The 27,868-nt window shown below is 40.4% G+C and overlaps 1 protein-coding gene across 1 annotated transcript in view; it reads left to right on the top strand.

The window, feature by feature from the left end:
- Cstf3 (cleavage stimulation factor subunit 3) overlaps positions 1–20,719 on the top strand; it is a 77,446-nt gene extending 56,727 nt beyond the window's left edge. The window contains exons 5-21 of the mRNA XM_034495041.1: positions 90–187; positions 1,016–1,082; positions 1,225–1,259; positions 1,340–1,466; positions 2,805–2,882; positions 4,511–4,673; positions 6,815–6,924; positions 7,721–7,837; positions 8,243–8,317; positions 9,031–9,174; positions 10,267–10,369; positions 13,992–14,061; positions 15,429–15,624; positions 18,514–18,667; positions 19,334–19,428; positions 19,592–19,652; positions 20,011–20,719. Coding sequence (XP_034350932.1) covers positions 90–187; positions 1,016–1,082; positions 1,225–1,259; positions 1,340–1,466; positions 2,805–2,882; positions 4,511–4,673; positions 6,815–6,924; positions 7,721–7,837; positions 8,243–8,317; positions 9,031–9,174; positions 10,267–10,369; positions 13,992–14,061; positions 15,429–15,624; positions 18,514–18,667; positions 19,334–19,428; positions 19,592–19,652; positions 20,011–20,213 — 1,896 coding nt within the window. The 3' untranslated portion in view covers positions 20,214–20,719. The remainder of the gene's footprint in view (positions 1–89; positions 188–1,015; positions 1,083–1,224; positions 1,260–1,339; positions 1,467–2,804; positions 2,883–4,510; positions 4,674–6,814; positions 6,925–7,720; positions 7,838–8,242; positions 8,318–9,030; positions 9,175–10,266; positions 10,370–13,991; positions 14,062–15,428; positions 15,625–18,513; positions 18,668–19,333; positions 19,429–19,591; positions 19,653–20,010) is intronic.
- The last annotated feature ends 7,149 nt before the right edge of the window (positions 20,720–27,868 follow it).

Below are 27,868 nucleotides of genomic sequence, written 5' to 3' on the forward strand. Positions count from 1 at the left end.
GACTGACTTTATTTTTAATATGTCGTTTCATTCATGCAAATATGAAATGTATTTATCTGAATGCTGATATTATTTTCTTATATTTAAAGCTATTTCAAAGATGCCTTATGAAGGTTTTGCACATTGATTTATGGAAGTGTTATCTTTCATACGTCAGAGAAACCAAGGGTAAACTGCCAAGTTACAAGTGAGTGAACTCATGGTCTTAAGAATGCATATTGAGCTGGGTGTGGTGGTGCCCTTCTATAATCCCAGCACTGAGGAGACAGAGGCAGGTATACCTCTGAGTTTGAGGCCAGCCTGGTCTACAGATTGAGTTCCAAGACAGCCAGGGCTACACAGAGAAACCCTGGGGCAGTGGCTGGTGTTAGTGCATGTTGTCTCTAGATGCAGTCATTTCCACATGCCTCACACCAGCTCTGTCTCTGAGTTACAGGTGGGAAGAAACCTAAGTATTTGAAAAGTCAGAATTCTCCAAGAAATCAAGAAAAGTGTTTAAAGAAAGCTGTTGCATTTATCTTCCACTTGAGAACTGACTCATCCAAATTTTTCTATATTAAGCACTATGTATTTACAACATGATAGCACTTTTTTTGACAGGCTTGTCAAACTTTTCAAGAAGCTTTTTAATGATTGTCTCAGCACATGCCTGTCAAGTTACAGTATGGTACAGTGTGCCACTTAAGATATCTAAGGCAGCTTCTTGATAGTTAACTCCGCACTATGACTTATACCTATCTTCAGTAACTCCAACTTGGATGTTCTCTGATATATTTTGATAATAGTTTTAGGTTTTGATTGGCTTCTGATTTGTTTTCAAACAGAGTCTTGCTTTGTAGCTCAGAGCAGTATAGGGTATATACTACATATCCCAGGCTGCCCTTGAACTTGTGTAACCCAGAATGGCCTCTAGCTCAGGGTAGTGATCCTGCCTCAGCTTCTTGGAATAACAGGTATGGGCCATTATACCCAACTGATAAAAAATTTATAAAAATATTTTTTATGTTCATTTCAGAGAAAAAATGGCTCAAGCTTATGACTTTGCACTGGATAAAATTGGAATGGAAATTATGTCCTATCAGGTAGAGTTCAGTTAAATATATACACAAGGGCTGGGAATATAGTTCAGTGGTAACATATTTACCGAGCACGCATGAGACTCTGGGTATACACCTAAATATGAAAATGTCAAGAAAGATATTAACATTTTTTTTTATTTCTTAGATTTGGGTGGATTACATCAATTTCTTAAAAGGCGTGTAAGTATTGTTTTAATTTTTAATATATAAACAATTGATTTAGCTATAATACAATTAATGATATTTTTATCCAACTTTAGGGAAGCTGTAGGATCTTATGCAGAAAATCAGAGAATAACTGCTGTCCGAAGAGTTTATCAACGAGGTTGTGTTAATCCAATGATCAACATTGAACAACTCTGGAGAGACTACAACAAGTATGAAGAGGTAAGCCAAGCCAGAGTTTACTACAGACTGGCCATCTTAATTATTATCTATTATAAACGTAGAGAATCTAGCTTCTAGTGTTACGTACCTGAATGTTAGTGTTACACAGTGTCTGCTGCTGCTACTGGCTTTTGTTTAGTTGCACCATGGATTAAACCCTCAGCTTTATGCATATGAGGGAAATGCCCTACCATTGAACTATATATTCCTAGACATATTGTTTGGTATTTATTCCAATAAAACAATTTATTTTTTAAAATAGTACTACAATAAATATTAATTTGCAAGTATCTCTTTGATATGTTGGCTTCAAGTCCTTTAGATCAGTTCCCAAGAATTGTCTAGCTGGATCATATAGTAGTTCTATATGTAGCTTTTTAAAGAAATCTCTATGTTGACTTTTGATTAATTTACATTCCTACCAGTAGTGTATAATTGTTCCTTTTGTTCACATCTTTGCCAACATTTATTGTTTGTTTGCTTAATGACTGATTTAACTGGGTAAGATAGAATCTCATGATTTCATGTCTATAAAAATTCCTGGGCCAGGAGCTTGAAAGATACCTACCTCAGCAGTTAAAAGCACTAGATGCTCTTCCAGAGGACCCAGGTTCAGTTCCCAGTACCCACATTGTGGTTCATAGCCATCTATAACTCCAGGTTCAGAGAATCCAGCTCTTTTTTATGGCCCCCATGGGCACCAGCCATAAACTGGTGTACAGGCATAGCTCAGGCAAAACTGTTATACACATTTTTTTTTTTTAAAGAAGAAAGTGAAACAAACAAACTCTTGTCCAGTAAAATGGCTCAATAGGCACTTACTGCCATGCCTAATGGCCTGAGTTCAGTATGCAACCCACATTACAAAAGGAGAAAATCCACTGCTGGAAGCTGTTCTCTGACCTCCAGCGTGTGCTATTGTGTGTGCATCCACCCATCCATCACACGAAGTAAAGTAAAAAGGTTTCCTATTAATAGGACTGTATAGCCTACTCACAATTGACAGAGTAGATACTTTTGTAGGGGTGAAAGAACACATGTGCCATGATGATCTGTAGAGGTCACCAGACAACTGTATGGAGTCAGTCTTCTCCACGTTTACCTGAGTTCTAGGGATGGAATACAAGTCACCAGGCTTTTATGACAAGTGCTTTTACCTACTAACCCATCTTTCATGCTAATCTACTTATTCTTTCCAGGCTGCATGTGTAGTTTAGTGGTAGAGTGTTTGTCTAGTTGCCTAGCATACAGGAGGCTGTGGGTTTTGTTTGCAGAACTGTAAAAATCAAATATTTTAAAGAAAAGAAAAAAAAGTTAATAATGATATTTTTTCCTTAGGGTATCAATATTCATTTAGCTAAAAAGATGATTGAAGATCGGAGTAGAGACTACATGAATGCTAGACGTGTAGCAAAGGTATGAATGGGCTACTTAGTTTAATGTGACTGAATCATCAAAATAATTAGCAAAGCTTACCCATCTGATAGTACTCATGATATTTTCATTCATTTGGAGTCTTTTTTTTTTTTTTCATCTGTCAAAATTTTAATCAGAGAACTGTCTTCTGGTGGGACTATCCTTAAACTCTCATTCATAACCCAAACTCACTGAGAACATCACATGGGAAGCTTTCCCATCTGATATTACTCATGATACTTTCATTCATTTAGAGTCTTAGAGTGCCAGGCAGTGGTGGCACACACCTTTAATCCCAGCACTTGGGAGGCAGAGGCAGGCGGATTTCTGAGTTCGAGGCCAGCCTGGTCTACAGAGTGAGTTCCAGGACAGCTAGGGCTATACAGAGAAACCCTGTCTTGAAAAACAAACAAACCAAAAAAAAAAAAGAGAGAGAGAGAGAGAGAGAGAGAGAGAGAGAGAGAGAGAGAGAGAGAAAGTAAGTCTGGAGTCTTAATTAATGACAGCTAATTATAGCTAATTGATACCTGTCTGAGATGATAATTTTTGGCTTTGTTTTGCTTTGTCGCAGACAGGATCTTTCTATGTAGCAAAGGCTGTCCTAGAACTCATGAAACAAACCAGTCTGGCCTAACACTCATAGAGATCAATTTGCCTCTGTCTCCTAAATGCTGGGATCAAATGCCTGGCAAAATGATATAGTTAAATTGAAATAGTTATTTAAGTTATATTAAATGACAAAATATATGTTGGATTTGGAAGAAATTGTGGTGTGTGTGTGTGTGTGTGTATGTGTGTGTGTGTGGATTTCCATACATTAGGAAATGTTTTACTACTGAGTCACATCCCCAGTCCGAAAAGTATTTTATTTGTTTGTTTGCTTTTGAAACAGTCTTGCTATACAGTGCTGACTGCCCTGATTCTTTGTAGCCTAGGCTTCCCTTGAACTCTTTGCACTCCTCCTGTGTCAGCAGCTTCCCAAGTGTTAGAATAATAGGCATGAGCCACCATGCTTGGCTAGAAATATTTTCAAAACAGAGATTTATATTGAATTATTGAAGTAGTTGATATTCTCCCTTCATATTTGCTTATCTGGAAATTGTGTTACTCTGCAGTCAGTGTATTTATAAAATAACATAGCTCTCTGGGACAGATTTTGTGCTCTGTACCTAGCTTTTTATTCATTGGGAAAATAGCCAAATAGTACAAAAACTATTAGCTTCTCCAAAGTTGTCAATAACAGTGCTATCAAATCTCTACTCATGCTATTGTTTACGTCCTACATCCTGCAGAGATAGTCTGTGGATGTTCTCTTTACTGCTCCTAGGTATCTATCTGGTTTTGTTTTGTAATACTCTATTATGTTTTTCCTTACTCTTGGGTTTTGTTTTGTTGTTTGTGGATGTTGTTTGACTTCTGTTTCTTGAGACAGGGTCTTATGTAGCCCAGGTTGACCTTAAATCCCCTGTGTATTTTAGGATAACCTTGAATTCTAAAATCATAATAACAAAGTGATATTAGGGGTAAGAGAGTAAACATTTTAAACTAAGTGTTTCCAGCTGATTGCCTAACTCCCTATATATCTGAGTGGGTCTAGGCTCATCAGAAACCTTTACATGTTTGTTTAGGAATACGAGACAGTAATGAAAGGTTTGGATCGCAATGCTCCTTCAGTGCCTCCTCAGAATACTCCTCAAGAAGCTCAGCAAGTAGACATGTGGAAGAAATACATCCAGTGGGAGAAGAGCAACCCTCTTCGTACAGAGGACCAGACCCTGATAACGAAAAGAGGTAACAAGAGTAGCCCGCGAGGGACTCCAGCTGGCGTGTCTGGGACCTTTGGTCTCAGCCTCCTGGACTACTCCAGCTCTGCTGCTGCTTCTCCTCCCACCCACCAACCACTCTTGCCTGTTGCTCTGCAGGTTAGGCTGGCTTCCAGCTCACTCTGTAGCCCCCGGTGACCTCCAACTCATTACCCTCCTGTATTAGCTTTCTGGGTGTCAGGTCACAGGAATGAACTACCGTGCCCAGAGGAGGCTGGGGTTGTGTTTTGTTGTTGTTTTATTTTCTGAATCTTTTGTTCTCCCACTTGTGTGTGTGTTTTTTTTATTTATAATCATTTCTATAGATCTGTCTTCATGATCACTTTCTGCTTGTTTTATTATATTCAATCTGATGGTAAAATAATCCAGCAAATTGTTCATTTTATATACTGTACTTTTTAGTTCTGTGAATTTCCAGGAAATGTTTATAACTTTAATTTCTCTATTGAGATTCATGTGTCACAATGTGTGTGGGTTTGTTTTGTTCTGCTTTTTAATTGTATGAGTGTATGTATGTTTAAATGTATGTGTGTGGATGTTTTGACTGAGGGAATGTCTTTGACCAGTTACATGCTTGCTGCTCAAAGATACCCAAAGAAGCCATTGAATCATCTGAAATTGGAGTTACAGATAGTTATGAGCTGCTATGTGGGTGTTGGCAATCGAATCCAGGTTGTCTGGAAGAACAAGTCCTCTTAATCTCACAGTCATCTCTCTAGCCTCTATAATGTCTTCTTTAGATTCTTGAATAGGATTATTACAATAGCTGTAAAGTCCTCATTGGCTCATTCCTTCAGTCAGTGGACTTTGTGAGATTGGTTTCCTTTGACTTTTAACTGTTAGTCACTTTTTCATGTTTTGTTACCTGGATAATTTTTTCTTTAAACATTTTATAATTTATATAATTTATATATATAATTTATATAATTTATGAATAATAGGTTGTAAAGACTGGATTCTGTTGTCTTCTCTGAGTTTTCTTTAAAAGGAAGTTGAATTATCATCTGTTTGGACTTTGTATGAAATAAACCTTACCTTTGTCTCTGGCTCAGTCCACTCTAACTCCTGCTTTATTCTGCTGTGCACTTATGCTCTGGGGTTTTGTTGTTTTGTTTGTTTGTTTGTTTTGTTTTTGTTGCTGTTATTGTTTTTGTTGTTTTGGCTTATTATTTCAAAGTGGTGCTTTATTTCAGTTTTCTTATATAATATGTGTATATGAAAACATAGACACATCAATGGAGACAGAGAAGTGCCAGGGACTTTACCCAAAGCCTTGTATAAATGTATATGCTAAGCATATGCTCTGTCAAAGAGAAACTTTCTGTTTTCAGTTTATAATTTTTAATTTCAGAAGAGTTAGTCTTTTCTGGTTCTTTTGTTTTGCTTTATTGTTTAATTCTTGTTTTTCAAGACAGGATTTCTCTTTGTAACAGCCCTAGCTGTCCTGGAACTCACATTGTAGACAAAGCTGGCCTCAAAGTCACAGAAATCCATCTACCTCTATCTATCAAGGGCTAGGATTAAAGGCATGCATCACTGCCACCCCCTAGAAGGGTTAGTTTTGTACAAATCACTGTTACTGCTGGATTGGAATTTCACTGAATTCTTCAAGTTGCAGGCTCACTTAATGGCAGGACTTTATGAGTACTGTTTCTTTGCCTACATCTATTTTGGGGGCTTGGAGATTAAAGCCAGAACCACCTGCACGCCAAACAAGAATTGTACTACTGAGTCACATTTTTGCCAACCTCTGCTGATTTGTACACACCCTTCCGTCTGTCCCATTTCTCATTGACCAGCTTCTGCCCCTCTGATCTTCAGATACCAATTACTTAGTGAAGTCACTCAGGATTTCTTTCTTCCTGTATTTTGTTTCCTATAGGGGTGTGTGTGTGTGTGTGTATGTGTGTGTGTGTGTGTGTGGTGGTCAGAGGACTTTCATCATGACTGTCCTCTGTGTTGACTATGTCCTTCTTAAATGTTGAAACTAATTATCACTCATTGTTAAATACTATGTCTGAGTCTAATAATCTAGCTGAGGGGCTTGTGATGATAATGTTGTTAGTGCCTTTTATCTTAACTGAGTGTTATGTGTTTGTCTTCCCTTAGTTATGTTTGCCTATGAACAGTGCTTACTTGTGCTGGGCCATCACCCTGATATCTGGTATGAAGCTGCCCAGTATCTGGAACAGTCAAGTAAACTACTTGCAGAAAAGGGGGTGCGTATCCCTCCCCATCCTCGTGTGTGTGTGTGTGTGTGTGTGTGTGTGTGTGTGTGTGTGTGATTTTGATATAGCAATAAGATTTACTGACAAAATATAACATCAACTTTAGTAATAAAGTGTAAATCCTATCTATGTTTAAAGGCATGCATAACATTAAATGGCAGAAGGGAACTATTGGGAGGTGAGGAGGAGCCTGGACAGGGCTGTGGGTAGACTATAAAGAAAATACAGTGGGATACATGGATGAAAATAGCATAATAAAGCTCATTGTTTTATATGCTAAATTTATTAAAAAGTTTCTATATAAGAAGTATATGTTGACAAATTTAAGCTTGCCAGGTAGTGGCATGCACCTTTAATCCCAGTCTGCTCTAGCGTGAGTACCAGGATAACCAGGGCTACACAAAAAACCCTGTCTTGAAAAAACAAAAAAGAAAAGGAAATATTTAAACTTATGTTAGTATGAACTTTAGTAACAATCATAATTCCTTAGAATTAAAATATGATGGCTTTTAAAACTCTCAAAGTGACTTGTCATTTAAAGCACAAATGGTAATTAATTTAAAGTATGGGGGCTGGAGTGTATAATCGAGTGGCAGAGGCCCCTGGGCCCAAGCCCTAGAAACTCCCCTCTGCCCAGAACAAGAAGAGATCCTTAGTAGTTCTATAATTCTTACATTCCAGTGTGTATTTGTTTTCATAGTAAGTACATTTTAAAGTGGATACCGTCTCATGTTTACTATTTCAACTACATTGACATTATTGAGGATGTGCTTTCTTTTCCTCTTAGGATATGAACAATGCCAAATTATTTAGTGATGAAGCTGCTAATATATACGAAAGAGCCATAAGCACTTTATTAAAGAAGAACATGCTCCTTTATTTTGCATATGCAGATTATGAAGAGGTGAGAAGAGTCGGAGGATTTGGAACTGTGTGTGTGTGTGTGTGTGTGTGTGTGTCTGTGTGTGTGTGTGTGTGTCTGTGTGTCTGTGTCTGTGTCTGTGTGTATCTGTATCTGTGTCTGTGTCTGTGGCCCTTAAGCTCATGTTTTTTCCTAAACCTGGTGAATACCAGCTACTGCTTACAATTTTACTGCAGGACTGAAATTTTTTTCTGGTAGTGTCTTTGTTTCTGTAGCCAGAGATGGTAACAATAAACAGTTGTTAGCCCTTGAGTTCATATAAGTTTATGTGTAGTATAGGTGCCTTGTATGTGTGTGTGTGGGAACAGGGATACAGTCTTCAGGTTCCATAAAGCTCAGACTTGCTCATCTGTGAGTGTATACTAATATTCACTTCTGCCGCTTTAGAGTCGCATGAAGTATGAGAAGGTTCACAGTATATATAACAGACTTCTGGCAATTGAGGACATTGACCCCACCTTGGTGAGTAGCCTAACTCTCTCTTCCCCACCATCATAATCTGACTTAATTAACAAAAATAAGAATCATTGTCCTTATGTCTTGTTAGATCATGGGACCCTCTATATAAAGCATTGCTGGGCATTATGGCTCATACTTTTTTTTTCCCCCGAGACAGGGTTTCTCTGTGTAGCCCTGGCTGTCCTGGAACTCACTCTGTAGACCAGGCTGGCCTCGAACTCAGAAATCCACCTGCCTCTGCCTCCCAAGTGCTGGGATTAAAGGCATGCACCACCACCGCCAGGCATGGTTCATACTTGTAATGTCAGCATTTGGGAAGTAGAGATAGAAGAGCAGGAATTCAAGGTTATCTTTGAATATATAGTTATCGGTGTCTACAGAGGAAATTCCAGGTTCTGAACAGCCAAGGCTATACAGAAAAGCTTTATCTTGAAAAAAAAAAAAAAAGTATTAGTAGTAATTATTGTATGACTTTCTGATGATAATAAAAAGAAAAATCACTGCATTATACACTTTAGAATACTTTTGTGCTATGTAAATTATGTCACAATAAAAATTAGCATGTGTCCCCAATGCCTGGGGAAAAGTAGTTTATAATTCTACTCTAGTTTCTTATACTAGAAACATTAGCCTAGAACTCAGTGACTTGGTACTAGATGCTGTGAGGAGCATATCCTGCCTAATTTGTCGAATACAAACATTTTATTTTCTCATAGGTATATATCCAATATATGAAATTTGCAAGGAGAGCAGAAGGTATCAAATCTGGAAGAATGATATTTAAGAAAGCAAGAGAGGATGCCAGAACCCGCCATCACGTCTACGTGACTGCAGCACTCATGGAGTATTACTGTAGTAAGGTAAACACTGACGTGCGTATATAAAGATGAGGTCATTAGTCCTAGCACTATAGGCAAGGGCAGGCATGTTTCAGTGAATTCTACACCAGCAGATTTACACAGTAAATCCCCTCACCCTCCCCACTACAAAAGTTCTTCTTTAAGTAATTGAGTTTAGTTGCTCCATTTTGTAAAGAAGGTCGTAAGCTTATCTACATAAAATTACATTGAACATTATTCAACTCCATCGCTTGCTTATTCATGCCTTATTAAACTCCACATTTAATTTTTTTTTCTTTTAATTGATTGATTGGTCATCTACTGTAGATGGTTGAATCCAGGGCCTCCTGCATCCTAGATAAGCTCTTAAATTTTTTCAGGGATGTTGGGGGCAGTGTTCAGGGATTGGAAGCCTGATGAGCAACTGTTCTACTGCTGACAGACTGGCTCCAGTTCACCACTTGGTTGTTCCTCTTTGTTCATTGGATTTTGTTTTGTTTTGAAGTACATATCACTAAGTATCTCAGGCTGGTCTCAAACTCTTGATCTTCCAGCTTTCACTGTAACCCTCAGTACTAGAACTACAGGCAGTGCACCACCACAAGCACCTGTGGTAAATGCCTTAGACAAGATGCTGACATTGGCTACTAGGCTGTTTTAGTTTGTTTATGGAAGTGCTAGGGGTTGAACTCGGGGCTTTGAGCAATCTAGGCAAGTGCTCGACCACCAGGCTGTATGCCCAGCTCTTTTCTCATTTTAAAAGGACAGGTTCTTATTTCATTTCCTAGGCTCACTCTGAAGAATAAGCATAAAACTCATATTCTGAACTTAAGCCCTTGGTTGTTGTTTTATTTAGCTCACCAGTTTTAATTCTTCTGTGCTTTGTCATATTTAGAGATTGTGGGAATATTTCTTTGTTATTGTTTTGAAAAAGTATCTTGCTATGTAAGCTAAGACGACCTTGAATTTGTGATAATCGATCCTCCTGCCTCTGAGTCTCTCCTGCTGAGGTTATAGGTGTGCACCATCATGCTATTAGATTCTGTAGCTTTAATATTCTTTTGTGTACATTGTCTGCCATTTCATGGAAACCAGTTCTATCTTCACTTCTAGGACAAATCTGTTGCCTTTAAGATTTTTGAATTGGGACTAAAGAAATATGGAGACATTCCAGAGTATGTTTTGGCTTATATTGACTATCTCTCTCACCTCAATGGTAAGTTGGTTCTAGAATCTGCCATGGTTGTATGTGGGGTGTGTGTGTGTGTGTCTTTAAGATTCACTTACTGGTGTTTTGCCTGTGTGTTATATCTGTGGACCCATGTTTTCATTGCCCTTGGAGGCCAGAAGAAGGTATTGGATCTTCTGGAACTAAAGTTATAGTCAGCCATCAGCTGCCATGCAGGTGCTGAGAACCAAACCTAGGCCCTTTTGAAGAATAGCCTATGTTCTTAACTCCTGAACTGTCTCTCCAGCCCCTGCCATGGTTTCTTAACATTAAACAACATGAAATTATGTTTGGGTTTGGGTGGCTTTGTTTTCTTTTTTTAAAGTGCTGTAACTCCAACATTCACCAGAAACAACTACTTAATGGGCACCCAGGAAATAATGGCCTGTCCTCTATGAATTCAGTATTTTTCTTCTTAGACAGGGTCTTACTATATACCTGGCTGGACTAATGCTTGCTATGTAGACCAATGTGGCTTTAAACTCACAGAAATCTACTTGCCTGCAAGTTTGTCACCATGCCCAGTTTATACAGCACTGGCACTGAACTCAACATCTTGTGCATGCTAGGTAGTATATTAGTCAGGGTTCTCTAGAGGAACAGAACTTTTAGAATGAGTATATGTATATGTATATGTATATGTATATGTACGTACACATACATGTATGTGTTTGTTTGTGTGTATAGGGTTTACTAGGATGATTTACAGGCTGTGGTCTGCCTACTCCAACAATGACTGTCTACCAAGGGAAGTCTAAGAACCCAATAGTTCTTAAGTTCATGAGGCTGGATGTCTCAGCTGGTCTTCAGTATATGCCAGAATCTTGAAGAAGTAGGCTCTAATGCCAATGAAGGAATAGACTATCCAGTGAAAGCAAGAACAAGCTGGCAAAGACCAAAGGCTTCTTCCATGTCCTTTATATAGACTGCTACCATAAGGTGTGGTCCAGATTAAAGATGGATGGTCCTATCTCAAAAGCTATGGGTTAAAAGAAAAAATTCTCACAGGTATACCCAGCCACTTGGGTTTTACTTAATTCCAGATGTGGTCAAGATAACAACCCAGAAAAGCAATCACAGACAGCATTCTACCAACTAAGCTCTCCCTAGTCCTATCAACTGTGTATTTATACTCCCTGGATAGCTGTAGATTACTTATGACTCTGCAGAGTGGTTTTGAATCAGAAAAGTGCTACAATTAGGTGAATCTGCAAAGTCAGTTAAGAGTCGTCTGTGCTCCTCTCTGGCCACTTTGCGCAACTCATCTCTTGTCTCCTGCAGTAAACAGATAGTACAAACCTCTTCAGCTGGTAATGTATAGCTTGGTAATAGCTTTGCCCAGTATATGAGAAGTATGGAATACAACAACACAAAAGTTTGTAACCACCAAACCCAAAAGCACTCGTGAGGTTATGGGGTGAATATGTAAAAGAAGCATGCTCATTGAGATCTTTATTTTCCCTCTCTGTTGGACTAATAGTAATATAACCATTCTTTATGCTAAATAATTACCCATTCATGTGTGTCTCTATAAAATTATTATAATTATTGATAGTTCGGGATATATAATTTTGGGGAGGGAACAACTAGGGGAGCTAGAGAAATGACTCAGCAGTTAAGAACATTTGTTGCTCTTGCAAAGGACACAGGTTTAATTCTCAGCACCCACATGGTAGCTTGTAGGTATCCATAACTCCAGTTCTAGGGGATCCAAAAGGCATGTACATGGTATATATACATTTATGCAGGCAGAACAGTCATAGACATAAAATAAATCTAAAAAATAAAAGAAAATAATCTTGTATGAAAGTTGTTTTAAGAAAACTTGTATTTACTTGTCCATGAGATTAGGTGTGTAAACTTAAAACTATAGTTTTCCCACTGGCAACAAGGTTAGAATACCCTTCATAAGACTGAGAGAATCACATTGAGCTTTTGCATGCATTTAATTTATATGTGGAGTATGGAGGCAGTAATTGTAATGGTGGAGGTGAATGTGAAAGGTGTCGAGTGTCACAACAGAGCCCTGATGGTGACGCCCAGGGGTCGTGAAGATGACAGCCCAGCCTCCAGAGCTGTTGAGGGTGTGGAGCCTCTATACTGCTAGTTATTGAGCAAATGAGTGTACCTGTGCTAAACAGTGTGCACACCAGATTCCAGAGGCTTCATGCTAACAAAAAAGAATTATGTAAAATATTGTAGTGATTTTCATATTGTTTACATGTTGAAAAGACAGTTTGGATGTGCTTGGCTATGTTTAAGATTAATTTTACCCTCTCATATGGTTAGCAGGGTTTTATAAATGGCATTCTACTGTATTCCCCTGTGTGGCTGTGTTATCCTAAGATTCACAGAAAGCATGTGAGTTGGGTCTTGAAGATGAGCAATAGCCAGGTAAAGAGGAAGGGAAACATCTTCTTAGCTAGAGAACATGGTGGGCACTGAACAGGGAGGAGGCTGTATGGGATAGGAAAGGGGATGTTCAGAGCAAAGCTGTGTTAAAGCAAGGACAAAATGTAATGTTTAATAACATGTTTAAAATGTAAGACTGGAAAGATGGCTCAGCAGGTAAGATCATTCATTGGCTGTTCTTCTAAAGGACCCAGATTTGAGACTCAGCACCCACATCGTGGTTCACAACTCCAGTTTCAGGGGACCCTACACCCTCTTCTGGCCCCCAACAGGGACTGAATGCAAGTAGTGCACAAACACAAATGCAGGAGAAACACTCATACACAACTTAAAACTTAAAAATATACCAAGTCACTTGATGTGGTGCATCTGACTGACTTCTTTGGCTATATTCATTTAATCTCTCACGAGTTTATCTTGCATATGCACAGACAGTAAATTGAATGTCTGTGTTAATAAAATAAAAATCAGTCATGATGAAGGATTTAAACAAAATTTATTGTAGTATAATTTAGATATCATGAATATCCAGTTTAACTGTTCAGTTCACTTATCAAATTATTGCTAGATTCTTAAGTTCTTTTAAAGATCCCTTCAATTTTCAAGAAAACTCCTGCTTTCACTTACAAATGAACTCCTAATACTTAAAATTTAATCCAGATAGTATTTCTCATTATTTTTTGAAAGGCAAAATAGGACATCTGGTTCATCCCTCGATGCAATTTGCATTACATCCTGTACAAACCAGGTCTCAGATAAAGGTCAAAAGACTTGGCTTCTAGTAACACCTTTGTTACCCAACAATGAACCAAACCAGTCTAGGTGGGGAGTGTTTAGTGTTTGTTTGTTTGTTTGTTTCTTTGTTTGTTTGTCTGAAACAGGGGTCTGTGTATCTCTGGCTAGCCTGAACTCAGGATGTAGACCAGGCTGGCCTAAGACTCACAGAGATCTGTCTCTGCTTCCTGAGTTGTAAGATTAAATAAAGGCTTGTTCCCCTAATCTGGCAAATTCAGTGATTTTGAACCTCCAAATTTCCTTATCTGTAAAAATCATTTGTGACAAGTTATTTTTCTGCATTAGATTTTTATAAGGATTTACTGAGATAAAGCTTGGGGTTTTGTTCTAATTTAAAAATCATTATTAAATTGTAAAAGTTTCTTTGATTTAACATTTAAACTTTTTTTTTTAAATACCCTAGAGGACAATAATACTCGAGTTTTGTTTGAAAGAGTTTTAACATCTGGAAGCCTTCCTCCTGAGAAGTCTGGGTAAGTCGTGCTGGTAAGAGGCGCATGAACTCTGCTGTGTGGGATTGTGCCGGAGTGTGAATTCAGGAGACATTTCTTTACTTGGCTTAAGCTTAGATTTTTATTTTCTATATGATAAGAATTATTTTGAGATACCCTTTTAATTTATTAAATATTTTGCTATTATCTTTCTACTTTAATATTTCTAGAATTAATTTATTAGCATTCTGAAATGTATCTCACTAGTGGAATGCAGAGACGCTTTTATACTGAGAGCTGGTTTCTGTTACCTCTCCACTCATGGCCTTGACTGTGAGAGAACGGGGTGCTCTGGTGGCATAGCCAGCATATTCAGGCTTTGCCTCGATTCAGTTCCAGCTCAGCCACCTAGACAGGCAGACAGTCTACCCAGTGCTCACCTCCTCACTGACTCACAAACATGTCTGCCAGTGTTGGAGTTCTGCAGTATCCTCTTCCTGGTACTTTATTAGTACCCATGATCTTACTTTAGGTGCCTGTGGCATTTAAGTAATCCCAGAACATTAAAACAGTGATTTGTACAGCCAGGTGGTGGTGGCACAGGCCTTTAATCCCAACAGTCTAGGGGCAGAGTTCAAGGCCAACCAGGTGTACAGAGTGAGTTCCAGAGACAGCCAGGACAGAGAAATCCTGTCTCAGAAAAAAACAAACCAAACAAAGCAAACAAGACAGTGATGTGTGCAGTTTGGCCTTGGTGAGTCAATATTATATAGTAGATTTTGGAATATATTTTTATTCATACATTAAATGAAGAATATCTTCTGAAACACAATTTATTCCACTAAGCAAAGTGATGAAGCCATATTATACAGGAAAAAATTATAGAAAAGTGATGAAGCCATATTATACAGGAAAAAATTATAGAAGTCTGTTGAGGTTCCTTTTCCACAAAGTTTATCCTCTCCCTTGTATTTACCTCAAGTAAGAAGATAACGTACGTGTGTGTGTGTGTGTGTGTGTGTGTGTGTGTGTGTGTGTGTGTCCAACTCAGGAAAGAACTTGAATGTCCAAATATTTGGGTAAAGTGTTGTGGTTGAACTTGACTTTCTTTGTTTTTTTTTTTTTTTTTTTTTTTTTGTCTTTTTTTTTTTTTTCTTTTTTCTTTTTTTTTTTTTTTTTTGTCTTTTCGAGACAGGGTTTCTCTGTGTAGCCCTGGCTGTCCTGGAACTCACTCTGTAGACCAGGCTGGCCTCGAACTCAGGAATCCACCTGCCTCTGCCTCCCGAACTTGACTTTCAATATTTAGGAAAAAATTAAATTAAATTAAACAAATAGGGGGAAATACTAACAATTATTAAACCTAAAACAAAAATTCTATGATTAAGTATTGGTTATTTACTTTCTTACAGAGAAATCTGGGCTCGATTTCTAGCTTTTGAGAGTAATATTGGTGATTTAGCTAGTATACTCAAAGTGGAGAAAAGACGGTTTACGGCATTCAGAGAAGAGTATGAAGGCAAAGAAACAGCTTTATTGGTGGACAGATACAAGTTTATGGATTTATACCCTTGTTCTGCAAGTGAACTCAAAGCACTGGGCTACAAGGTATGTACTCAGCACCAAGATACCTGTGATGTCTCCACTTCCCCTATGTTTTTAAGAGTTCACAGACAATTTTCATTCTAAGGTCAATTCTTCACTCTATTACTAATAGACAAAAAAAATTCATTGATTTTGTTGTTGTTTATGGATAACAAAAGTAACAAAAAATGAAAAACATTTGAAAGAGAATAAATGCTTTCATTATGTACCTGGAATTGTCAGTGCCTTGTGTCTGACGGATGATGGAGAAAAGTCTTAATGTAATCCTTAGTGTAATTATTTTAAAATAATTCTTATCAGCTGATGAATATTTTTGATGGAGCTTCAACTAAACATATTTACTTGTTTATATTTTGTCAAGATATCAAGAAGGGATATAGCCAGGCATGGTGGGCGCACATACCTGTAAACCTTGGATTTACAACTGGGAAGGTGGGAGGTCTTCAAAGCTAGCCTAGGCTATACAAACAAAGCAAAACCCATGTTCTTGCAAGATCTGCAGCTTTGTACAGCAGACCATAGAGGAACTGGCTTCTCTAAGAGTGGTACTCATCTATGTAGATCCCTGACTCCTAAGGAAACTAAGTTAGCCCCTGAACCCTAGTGTTCTTGAAGCCTCAGAAATAGCTCTTGTACAAAAATCCATTGATCTATCATTTCTTGGCCTTTCTGTTCCACTGACATGAACAAAGGTCAAGGCAGACACCAACATGAAGCTGGGCAGTGGTGGCGCACACCTTTAATCCCAGAACTTGGGAGGCAGAGGCAGGTGAATTTCTGAGTTTAAGGCCAGCCTGGTCTACAGAGTGAGTTCCAGGACAGCCAGGGCTATACAGAGAAACCCTGTCTCAAAAAACCAAAAAAAAAAAAAAAAAAAAAAAGAAAGAAAGAAAGAAAGAAAGAAAGAAAAGAAAAAAGAAAAGAAAAGAAAGAAAGAAACCCACATGAAGCTGTGTGTACGTGGGTCTTGGGTTGGCCCCTTTAAGTCAGCTGGCAATAGGATATCCTTGGCCAGCAGTCTTTTCCTCACTGCCCTCTTTTGGCCTGAGTTTCACTCTGTGTCTGAACCAGACTAGAAAACTTTGCAAAGAATTATATGTAATTAGCTTTAGACCTTTGCTTTGATGGATGCTGCAGGTCTGTGCCAGCCCCATAATCCTGTTCTGAAGGGATTCCTAATAACACATATTGTACTGTTAAAAAAATGAATAGTTTTTACCTCTACTGGTTTTTTTCAGTGCAAAACTAGACATATTAAGAATTATTAGAAAAGACTATTTATTTTTTTCTAGGATAAAAATGGTTTTAAAGAGTTTAATGAAAATAAGAGAGCCAGCAGATGGTTTAGTAGGTGAAGGAGCTTGCCACCAAGCCTTGTGACTAGAGTTCCACCGCTGGAACCCACATGATGGAGAGAGAACCAACTCCCACCAACTTAGACTCTTAAAAAACACATGTGCATACACATAAATATAATTTTTAAAAGACTGAGAAGACAACTCATTGCCAGGCTTGATGGTACACCCCTTTAATTCCAGCAATCCTGAGACACACCTGCGTGTGTCTTAATTTCTCTAAATTTAAGGCCAGGCTGCCAGAGCTAAATAGTGTGCCCCTATCTCGGAGAAAGGGTGGGGCTGACTATCTTTAAGTAACTAGAGTTACTTTTTAATGAGTTCTCCAGCCTGTATTTCCATTTCTACTGTGTATTTGGGGAGAACTAGAGTACACTGCTATGTGGTAATTGGTGACATAGTAAGTTGTACACCACAGTGAGTGGTTTCTCTGTGCCACATAATAGCAGTGTCACCAACTGTGTGCAAGCAGATTTGAGGGATTGAAATGGACAGGACCTGTTAAAGGTGACTTTGATATAACTTGGAGAGGGCCCTGTTGGTTCAAAAGAAGAGTGGGCACCCAATGCTCTTTCTACTTCCTTTTTTTTGTTGTTTGGTTGTTTTTTGTTTGTTTGTTTGTTTGTTTTCAAGACAGGGTTTCTCTGTGTAGCCCTGGCTGTCCTGGAACTCACTCTGTAGACCAGGCTGGCCTCGAACTCAGAAATCCACCTGCCTCTGCCTCCTGGGATGCACCACCACTGCCCGGCCTCTCTCTACTTTCTGTTAGCTGTGTGATATTTTAAGCTTCAGTCCATGCTAGAAATGTTACTGATTTCCTCAAAGAGTGAACACAGTTTGGCTAAAAAGTTACAAATAGTAACTGTTCAATATCTTTTCTCCTGTACATTAAAAGGAAGTTCATTGCATTAGCAAAGTGATGCTAGCCAGTGCAGGTGCTGATAAGCCCTGTCTTGGCTTTCATGAAACAAGAATTTCACTTAACCCAGGCTCTTCACTTTAACTGAGATGTTAATTCCAGTGGAAGGAAAGTATCAAAATCAAAGCTTTATCTTAGCTGGGCATGGTGGCACATGCCTTTTATTCCAGCACTCAGGAGGCAGAGGAGGTTGATCTCTGTGAGTTTGAGGCCAGCTGAGTTCCAGAACAGCTAGGGCTACATAATGAGACCCTGTCTCAAACAAACAAATCTAAGTCTTGACTTTTCCTTCACATGGCCCCACTTTCTTCTTGGTGCTATTCTTACAACTCTTCCCACAAAGTCTTGTATCCATGTCGCAGCGATCCTGCCTGAAGACAGTCTAGTGATTCTTAGCTGGGGTTGAGGTAAATTTTTAAAATGCAACCTTCAAAGCGAAAGGCTTCCCTTGTTGAGTGTTGAACAATCTTTATCATCATGAAATTTTCTGCTTCTCCTTCTCCATCCTTCTTGTGCTTATAACCCAGTGATTCTTACTGTAGCCTCAAGATTATGAAACTGCACGATGCTCTGTAAGACCCGTTTCAGGTTTAGGATTCTTCTGTTCTGCATTTTCAGGATGTCTCCCGTGCTAAGCTAGCTGCTATAATTCCAGACCCAGTTGTAGCTCCTTCCATAGTGCCTGTTCTGAAAGATGAAGTGGATAGAAAACCTGAGTACCCTAAGCCAGACACTCAGCAGATGATTCCATTTCAGCCACGACATTTAGCACGTAAGATCCAGAACCAAGACGTTTGTTTGATTTCAATAGAAGGTGTGGGAGGGAAGTAACCTGGCCTTTTCCACTGTAAGTTAACTATTAGACTTGGGGTCACAGTGAGTGATAAGTGACTTGATAGTAAGCTTTGAACCAGATACACCAAAATGGTTAAAAAAAAAAAAAAAAAAAAAAAAAAAAAAACAAAGCCTCTGAGTACTGCAGATTTCAGTAGCCCATTTTCATACAAGTCCAATGTGCAGATTACTTAACCAACTGGAAACTCACTGCAGTATCACACCTGTACCACAGTTGTGAGTGGTTAGCAGCTCTCTAGGTCCTCTTTGAACAAGACCCTATGATTAAATGTGCTATTGAACAAGTGACTTTAGACAGGACTACTAAACGCTGTAACTCAAAAATAGTTGACTCAAAAATGTCCTTTAGTTCAGCCCTGGCTTGCTTTACATGAAGTCACTTGTCTGATTCCCAGTGACCTAAGACTGACACTGCATTTCCTGTCTGGCCCATTTCATTTGGTCACTTGGTTAAGGCAGTACAGCCCTTTATATGTGTTCAGAAGGAAACAGCAGGGACATAGGAAGTTGTGTGCAGGTTACTTGACTTCAACTTTCTCACGTAGAAACTATGCCCGTGTTTCATACCTGCTTTCTCCCTCAGCTCCAGGCTTACACCCAGTCCCCGGTGGAGTGTTTCCAGTGCCTCCTGCCGCTGTTGTGTTAATGAAACTGCTGCCTCCTCCTATCTGCTTCCAGGTCTGTTCATTGTACATACTGCTTCTCCGGGTCACATTCATTATATGGGTTTGGTGTTTTGTTTTGTTTGTTTGTTTGTTTGTTTGTTTTTCTTGTATGATGGGAGGTACAAAATAGTTAACTTGTCAGATAACTGAGATTACATTTATTCATGTCATGATAGGGTCCTTTTGTACAAGTGGATGAACTGATGGAAATTTTCCGAAGATGCAAGATACCAAACAGTAAGTAATAGAAGCTCCATTTTCAGTGTGGAGTCTACATTGTTTCCCAGGGGAAAAGGATTGTTCTCTTCACTGAGGTCTCTAAAGTCAAGTATCCAGTCTACAGAGAGAGGTACAGGGACACCCTGGAGTAAGCTGAGCCTTCTATAGTGTGGGCATACTCTGGTAACACATATCAGAGGCCTGGCATGTGTGATGCACTGTCTGATCTGTCTTAGCATTTTCTTGCTTTTAACAGAGGCTTGTAACTTAGTATCAGTAATACTATTCCATGCTTGCTGACAGGCTATGGGATGGGCGGAGCCCTCTTTTACAACAGCACCGTTGTAAGCGCTGTTCTTTGTGCTCCACCCCATAGCTGTTGAGGAAGCCGTGAGGATCATCACTGGTGGGGCCCCAGAGCTGGCTGTGGAAGGCAACGGCCCAGTGGAAAGTAGTGCTGTACTGACCAAGGCTGTCAAAAGGCCCAACGAGGACTCAGACGATGATGAAGAAAAGGGGGCTGTAGTCCCCCCAGTTCATGACATTTACAGAGCACGGCAGCAGAAACGAATACGATGAGTCAGCTTAAAAACATGCCTGCCTCTGAGAGAAAAAACTCTTACCCAGGATTCCTTTTTTGCCTCTTAAGTCATATGTTTTAAAGAGACAACGCTTTGTTACAAGGTTTTGGAAACAAAGTTGTATTGTCACTGGTGCCTCTGTCATATGGTTCTTGAGAAAAAACCCAAGCCTGAGTGGATGTGAATTCGGAGCAGACCTGTCCTCTAAGCAAGATTAGGCTTTAAATAACAGTACAAAGTGACAACGCCACAGCTGGTTCCTTTTCAAGGGTGTCTTGTATGTGCCACTTGAAGATTTGTAAGTTTTCCACAGTTTTATTTTAAAAACTGGATGGCTTATGATTGTAAAACATTTTCACATTTTCTGAAAAACCTATGTTCTCAGTTTGCTTATGTAGTCCTGCCTTACTGTTTGTTTTTATTTATGGCAGAATGTATGGCGACTGTTTTGTAGTTGTAAATTTTTCAGAGTCCTTTGAAAAAAATAAAAGGACCTCAAAAACATGCCTCCTCCTGTTTGTTTGTGTTTGTGTACATGGGGAGGGGTGTCCAAATGTAAACACACGGACACCAACAGAGGACATCAGGTGGCTTCCTGTATAACTCTTATTCCCTTGAAGCTGTTTCTCACTGAACCTTTTTTGATTGAGCAGAGAATTGAGCAGAAGGTGTGGCCCAGATGAAAGGTGTGTACCAACATGCCTGGATCTGGGACTTGTCTTAGTCTCCTGGGATTAAAGGTGTGTATTACCTTGCCTTGGCCTAAATTTTTCATAGCCACTATGCCTCAAGATCTCCATGCCAAGATCAGGTCCTCAAGAGCAGGATCACAAGTGAACCTTCCAATTCTGGATTGTAGTTCATTTCAGATATAGTCAAGTTGACAACCAGGAATAGCCACCACAATCCACCCCTTGTCAACCTGACACAATATCTCATGTCCACATGAAACAATAACAAGGTCATGAATACACCTAACATGATAAAACTATTCCTCATACAATCGCAAACACAATTGTAAATTTATAATGGAGCAATGTCCCTTGGGAACATTCTTTTAGTATCTCAACTTAAATACCAATTGATGTTAAAAAAAAAATTGGAAGAAAGATAAACGTATTCTTTTTTTTGTTTGTTTGTTTTGTTTTGTTTTTTTTCGAGACAGCCTTGGCTGCTCTGTATAGCCTTGGCTGACCTGGAACTCACTCTGTAGACCAGGCTGGCCTCGAATTCAGAAATCCGCCTGTCTCTGCTTCCCAAGTGCTAGGATTAAAGGCGTGCGACACCACCACCTGGCGACAAATGTATTCTTAACAGAATAAAACAGAAGCATTCATATTACTTTATACTCTAGTTTCTGCAACTGGTCACATGGCCTTAGCTGGCATTTATAACTACCTTCCTCTAGCACCCGTTCTGCATTTCCTTCTCCCTCAGCAGCTCCTCTGCAGGTAGTGGCTCTTGCCCTGGAGGAGCGACCATACCTTCATTCCTGATGGGTCTCCGTCCTTTGTCATCCTGCTTGATTAGGCCGCTGTAGTTTAATCACAAGACATGGTAGTACTAAGAGATGCCCTAAAGGATCTCCTGCACTCTAGACATAATCCTTCTTACCTCCAATTTCCCCGTGGTAATCTGGATCTATCACCCTCCTAGCACTGTTAGTCCTTTCTTAGCCTATAGGTTTAAGGATTTAGAAGCCCAAAATAGCCAGATGGGGAAGTCTGAGCTTCCAGTTCAATGGCATGTTTGTCATGGCTCCTGGTAGGAGCACTACTCCCTCTGGAACCAAAACGTCTAGGTCAGCAGAACCTAGAGTTGTGGGGACAGGAAGCAAAAATTTTCCTAGAGGGTCACTAGGAGTGATAGTGAGAGGAACTATTCCCTTTTCCACCCCTTGATTCCTGGACCCATGGATCCTGACTATGTGAGACACTGTACCATATATCGGATGCTGATTCAAAACATATACTGCCTTCTGAAGAACTCTGCCCCAGCCCTCCATCCTGCTGCCACCTAATTGGTGCTGTTACTGTGTCTTCAAAAGGCCATTCCATCTTTCTATCAGACCAGCTGCTTCAGGATGATGGAGAACATGGAAACACCAGTGGATTCCATGATCGTGGGCCCACTGTCACACTTCTTTGGCTGTGAAATGAGTTCCTTGGTCAGAAGCAATACTACGTGGAATACCATGACAATGATAAGGCATTCTGTAAGTCCAAGGATGGTGGTTTTGGCTGAAGCATTATGTGCAGGAAAGGCAAATCCATAACCAGAATAAGTATCTACTCCAGTAAGAAAGCATCTTTCCATGGAAAAAGCAGTCCAATTTAGTGAACCTGCCACCAGGTTACTGGCTGGTCACCTCAAGGAATGGTGCCATATCAAGGCTCAGTGTTGGTCTCTGCTGTTGGCAGATCTGGCCTTCAGCAGCAGCCGTAGCCAGGTCAGCCTTGGTGAGTGGAAGTTCCTGTTGTTGAGTCCAAGCATAACCTCCATCTCAGCCACCATGGCCACTTTGTTCATGTGCCCATTGAACAATGACAGGGATGGCTGGGGAAAGAGGCTGACTGTCCACAGAACAGGTCATCTTATCCACTTGATTACTGAACTCCTCCTCAGCTGAAGTCACCTTTTAGTGGGCTAGTACATAGGACACAAATATCTTCACATCCTTTGCCCATTTGGAGAGATCTGTCCACATACTTCTTCCCCAGATGTCTTTCTCACCAGTTCTCCAATCGTGATCTTTCCAAGTCCCTGACCATCCAGCCAACCCATTGGTTACAGCCCATGAGTCAGTGAACAGTCATGCATCTGGCCATTTCTTCTTCCAAACAAACTGTAATACCATGTGTACTGCCCAAAGTTTTGCCTGCTGTGAAGATTTTCCTTTATTTGTATCTTTCAGGGTTGTCCCCAGAAAGGGGTTGTAATACTGCAGCTGTCCACTTCTGGGTTGTGCCTGCATAATATACAGAGCCATCAGTAAACCAGGTCCTAGTCTTCTCTTCTTCAGTCAGCCGATCATAGGGAACACCTCATGAGGCTATAGGCACATGCTTGGCAGCAGATGGCATTGTAAAAGGAGTAGAAACCATAGGCAGTTGAGCAACTTCTTCATGTAACTTGCTTGTGCCTTCAGGACCTGCACGGGCCCAATCACATATATACCACTCCCACTCGATAATGGACTGCTGCTCCCATCATGTATATACCATGTCCATTTGACAATAGACTGCTATTGTGCACTTCCTACTTCATGACGTAGCCAGTAACCTGGTCTGATAACACCCAGCTCGTGAAGGGCAGTTCAGGTCTCATGGTAACTTGGTGTCCTATTGTCAAACGTTCAGTTTTTCACTAAGGCCCAATAGCAGGCCAAGAGCTGTTTTTCAAAGAGAGAATAGTTGTCTGCAAATGATGGTAGCTCTTTGTTCAAAATCCCAAAGGTCTCTTCTGTGATTCACCTACAGAGGCTTGCCATAGGCTCCAAACAGCATCTCTATCTGCCACCTACACCTTAAGTATCATTGGGTCTGTTGGATCATATGGTCTAAGTGATAGAGTAGCCTTCACAGCAGCCTGGACCTGTTGAAGAGCCGTCTCCTGTTCCCAGCCCCACACAAAGCTAGCAGCTTTCTGAGTCACTTGGTAAATGGGCCCCCGAGTAACACACCCAAGTGAGGAATGTGCTGTCTCCAGAATCCAAATAGACACACTAAATGCTGTGCTTCTTTCTTGGTGGTGGGAGGGGCCAGGTGCAATAACTTATCCTTCACCTTAGAAAAAATATCTCTGCATGCCCCACACCACTGGACTCCTAAGTATTTAGATGGCCCTTGAATTTCAGTTGGATTTATTTCCCATCCTCTGATACACATATGTGTTAACAATGAGTCCTGTGGTTATCTGGGACAGCATCTCTCCAACATTTCTTCTGCTTCTTCAGATTTTATTACCATAGCTACAGACAAATTTACTCATATAATACCATTTGCATTCAATTTTAACAGAACATGATTAGTCCTATTTTATGTACATTCAGTTATATGCACTTTGCTGTTTTGCTTTTGGGGGTAGTGTGTGTGTGTGTGTTGTTATTTTGTTTTTGGTACTTATGGGAAGCATATTTTTTAGATTTATTTATGTGAGTACACTGTTTCTGTCTTCACACATACCGGCAGAGGGCATCAGATCCCACTACAGATGGTTGTGAGCCACCATGTGGTTGCTGGGAACTGAACTCAAGAGTCCCTGAAAGAGTAGCCAGTGCTCTTAGCTGCTAAGCCCATAGAAAACATTTTTAAGAGGCAAATTAGGGACTGAGGGTGAAGCTCAGTAGGTTGGGAGCTTCCCTAGGATTACTTATCTGTAACCCTAGAACTTGGGAGGTGGAGGCAGGAGGACCAAGAGTTAAAGATCATCCGATGTTGGATTTGTGGTTATCCTGGGATGAAGGGCGTTGGGGTGGAGAAAGCATAGACCTTCACGAGCAGTCTGGGCTACACAGAGACAACTTTCTCAAAAAACAGAACAATAAAAAAAGGGAACAAATTAAGCATATTATATGTACATTATAAAAATGTGAATGCCATTTTCCCAATCTGAAGGAGATTGAGATACTTTTTACTTTAAAATTGTTTTATTCTTATATATACATGCCACATATGTGGGGGTCCCCAAGAGGCCAGAAGAGGGTGCTGGATCCCTTGGAACTGGAGTCACAGGTGGTTATGAACTACTGGACAGCAGTGCTGGGGACTGAAATCGGTCCTCCATGAAAGCAGCAAGTGCTCTTGCCACCGAGCTCTCTCTCCAGCCCCCTCCTATTTTTTTTAAGTGATTCATTTTTATTTATGTGTGTTTATGTGTATGCTGTATGCACATAGTACCCATAGACATGAGAAGAGGGTATCATATCCCCTGGGACTGGAGTTATAGTCAGTTATAAGCCCCTGGTATAGGTGTTGGGAACTGAACTCTGGTCCTCTGAAAGAGCAGGAAGTGCTCTTAATTGCCATCTCCCCAATCCCTACTTCATCTTTTGGGACTTTTGGAGGCAGGGTCTCATAGGGAGCTCACACTGTAGACCTTGAACTCACAGAAATCCACCTGCCTCTGTCTCCCAAATGCCAGGATTAAAGGCGTGTGCCACTAAGCCCATATCTTCCATCTTTTTTTTTTGTCGTTGTTGTTGTTTTTCAAGACATGGTTTCTCTGTGTAACCCTGGAACTCACTCTGAAGACCAGGCTAGCCTCGAACTCAGAAATCTGCCTGCCTCTACCTCCCCAGTGCTGGGACTAAAGGTGTGTGCCACCACTGCCCGGCTCTTCCATCTTTCTTAAAAGCAACATCAGTATGAAATTCTTCAAGGACTAACTATGTCTCATTCTCGGCTGAAATATATTTCAAAAGCAACTTAAGTACATTTTTCTCATGAACAAACAGAGAGAATCTAAGAGACTTTGTAGCTGGATATTTTACAATAAACTTGGTAATGTGGGAGGAGTCGGGAGGAGAGGAAGAGGAGTGAGGAGCAGGAGGAGAGACAGGATGTAGGAGCCATGGAGAACCACGGGTCCAGGATTGTCCCGGGTAACAACTTATATCTAGGTTAGTTAATTAAGTAACACCTCTAATTGTGTGGGCATCTTGTTAATTGAGTATTACCAAACATATAAAGCCTTTGGATAATCTTTAAGCATTAGAGTCTCATTTCTACCGGGTACCATGTGGATGGTGGGATGGTCTGGGCTCAGCCCAACCTTGTGGAGACAGCGTGGTAAATTGGCAGAGCCATCTCCCACATTGGTGTCTCATGGGTGCCAAGGCTGGTGTTTCTAGTTGGCTGTTTCTAGCTGTGGCGCATGCGTGGCCTCTGGCTGGGGAACATGGCAGCAGAGCTAAGCAGAGCCACCGCCGCTTAGATAGCCCAAGAAATGGCCTTTTTAAAATATTACTTTAACAAGACTTATAGTCAAATAAATTATAACAAGGGGAAAACTTGTCCAAAAAAACCTACATTTTGCTCTTTGGTTACTACCAAGGAAATAGACCTCATCTTGACTCATTTCCAGGGAAGCTGAAAAACTAACTGGACCTTAAAGGGTTGTTGTTCAGAAAGAAAGATCAAACCCAGGAAGGAGAGTAACAATACAAAAAATAGCAAAAACAAAAATAAAGCATGGGGTACTATGAAATGTTAAATTCATATACTAGCCAGGCTGAGGTGGCACACACCTTTAATTCGAGCACTGGAGGCAGAGGCAGGAGGATCTCTGAGTTAACAGGCCAGCCTGGTTACAGAGCAAGTTCCAGAACAGCCAGGGCTACACAGAGAGAAACTCTGTCTCAAAAACAAACAAAAATCAGATTCAAACTGTGGCTTGCAAGCACCAACTAAACAGCAGATTCACAAAAAGCTCTATCTCCACAATCCTGTTGGGAAGTCAAGCGAAATCTCATGTCATGACGCTTAAAAATCATGTCATTTCCAGAGAATAATTATACTCCAAAGGATATTTTGTCCTAGAGAGACAGCTACTGGAGATGCACACATGTGTTTACATGCATGAGTGTGGTGTGAGGAGGGGGCCTGGGACCCCATGCTGGGAGAGAAGCATTCGGCCATTGAACCACATCAGACAACCCACAAGTATGCAGTGAATCTTTCTGACCAGAAGAGGACTTGTCTGGCTTTCACTGTTAATCCTATGAGATGCTCAGGAAGAAAATTAGTTGTTACTTTCACAAAGCAACAAATGATTCTGAGAATGCCATGACAATGAACCACACCTCCTTTGTTCTGGGCTCCTGACAAAACTCCCACTTGTGCAGCGGATGATACAGTGCTGAGCTGGAAGTCTGCGAATGTCTTTGTTTACACATCAAAATTAAAAGTTGCCCAGTCTCAACTCCAGCAGCTTAGACCAGGAGGGGAAAGCTGTTAACTCTTAGAGTGTTCTAGGCTTCAGAAGCGAACTATAGAAGTGGTGGCTGCACCTGCGGCATCATGGGGAAGGCTCCTTGGAGGGGAGCAAAGGTCCCAACAGGACAAACCAGGCAAACACTCCTGCCTCCAGGTACTGAGGCATCTCAGCCTTAACAAGGACAGATGCCAGTGATCTCTTGTCTACAGGAGCCCTTCCAGAAACAGCCTCACTGAACAAAACACAGTAACAGGAGCTTTTACTCTCCCATCTAAACGGGGCCAGCCTGCCATTATAGTGAACTCGGGTTCCAGAACCTGAGACAGGAGGGTACATTCTGAACTCTTTCCCTTCCCTCTCTCTTCTCTCCCTTCCCTCCCTCCCCACTTCTCTCCCCATCATCATCATCATCATCATCATCATCTCCTTCTTCTTCTTCTTCTTCTTCTTCTTCTTCTTCTTCTTCTTCTTCTTCTTCTTCTTCTTCTTCTTCTTCTTCTTCTTCTTCTTCTTCTTCTTCTCCCTCCCTCCCTCCCTCCCTCCCTCCCTCCCTCCCTCCCTCTCTCTCTCTCTCTCTCCTGGTATCAAATGTTCATGAAATTTCAATGTTCATGCCTGAGCTTCCCAAATGCTGAGATCACAGGGAATTTAAATTTAATCCAGCTCCCCACCCCACCCCAATTTGGCATATATTATAGAAATCACTTTTAAACAAAC

Source organism: Arvicanthis niloticus, chromosome 2, assembly GCF_011762505.2.
Source record: "Arvicanthis niloticus isolate mArvNil1 chromosome 2, mArvNil1.pat.X, whole genome shotgun sequence".
Classification (NCBI taxonomy): domain Eukaryota; kingdom Metazoa; phylum Chordata; class Mammalia; order Rodentia; family Muridae; genus Arvicanthis; species Arvicanthis niloticus.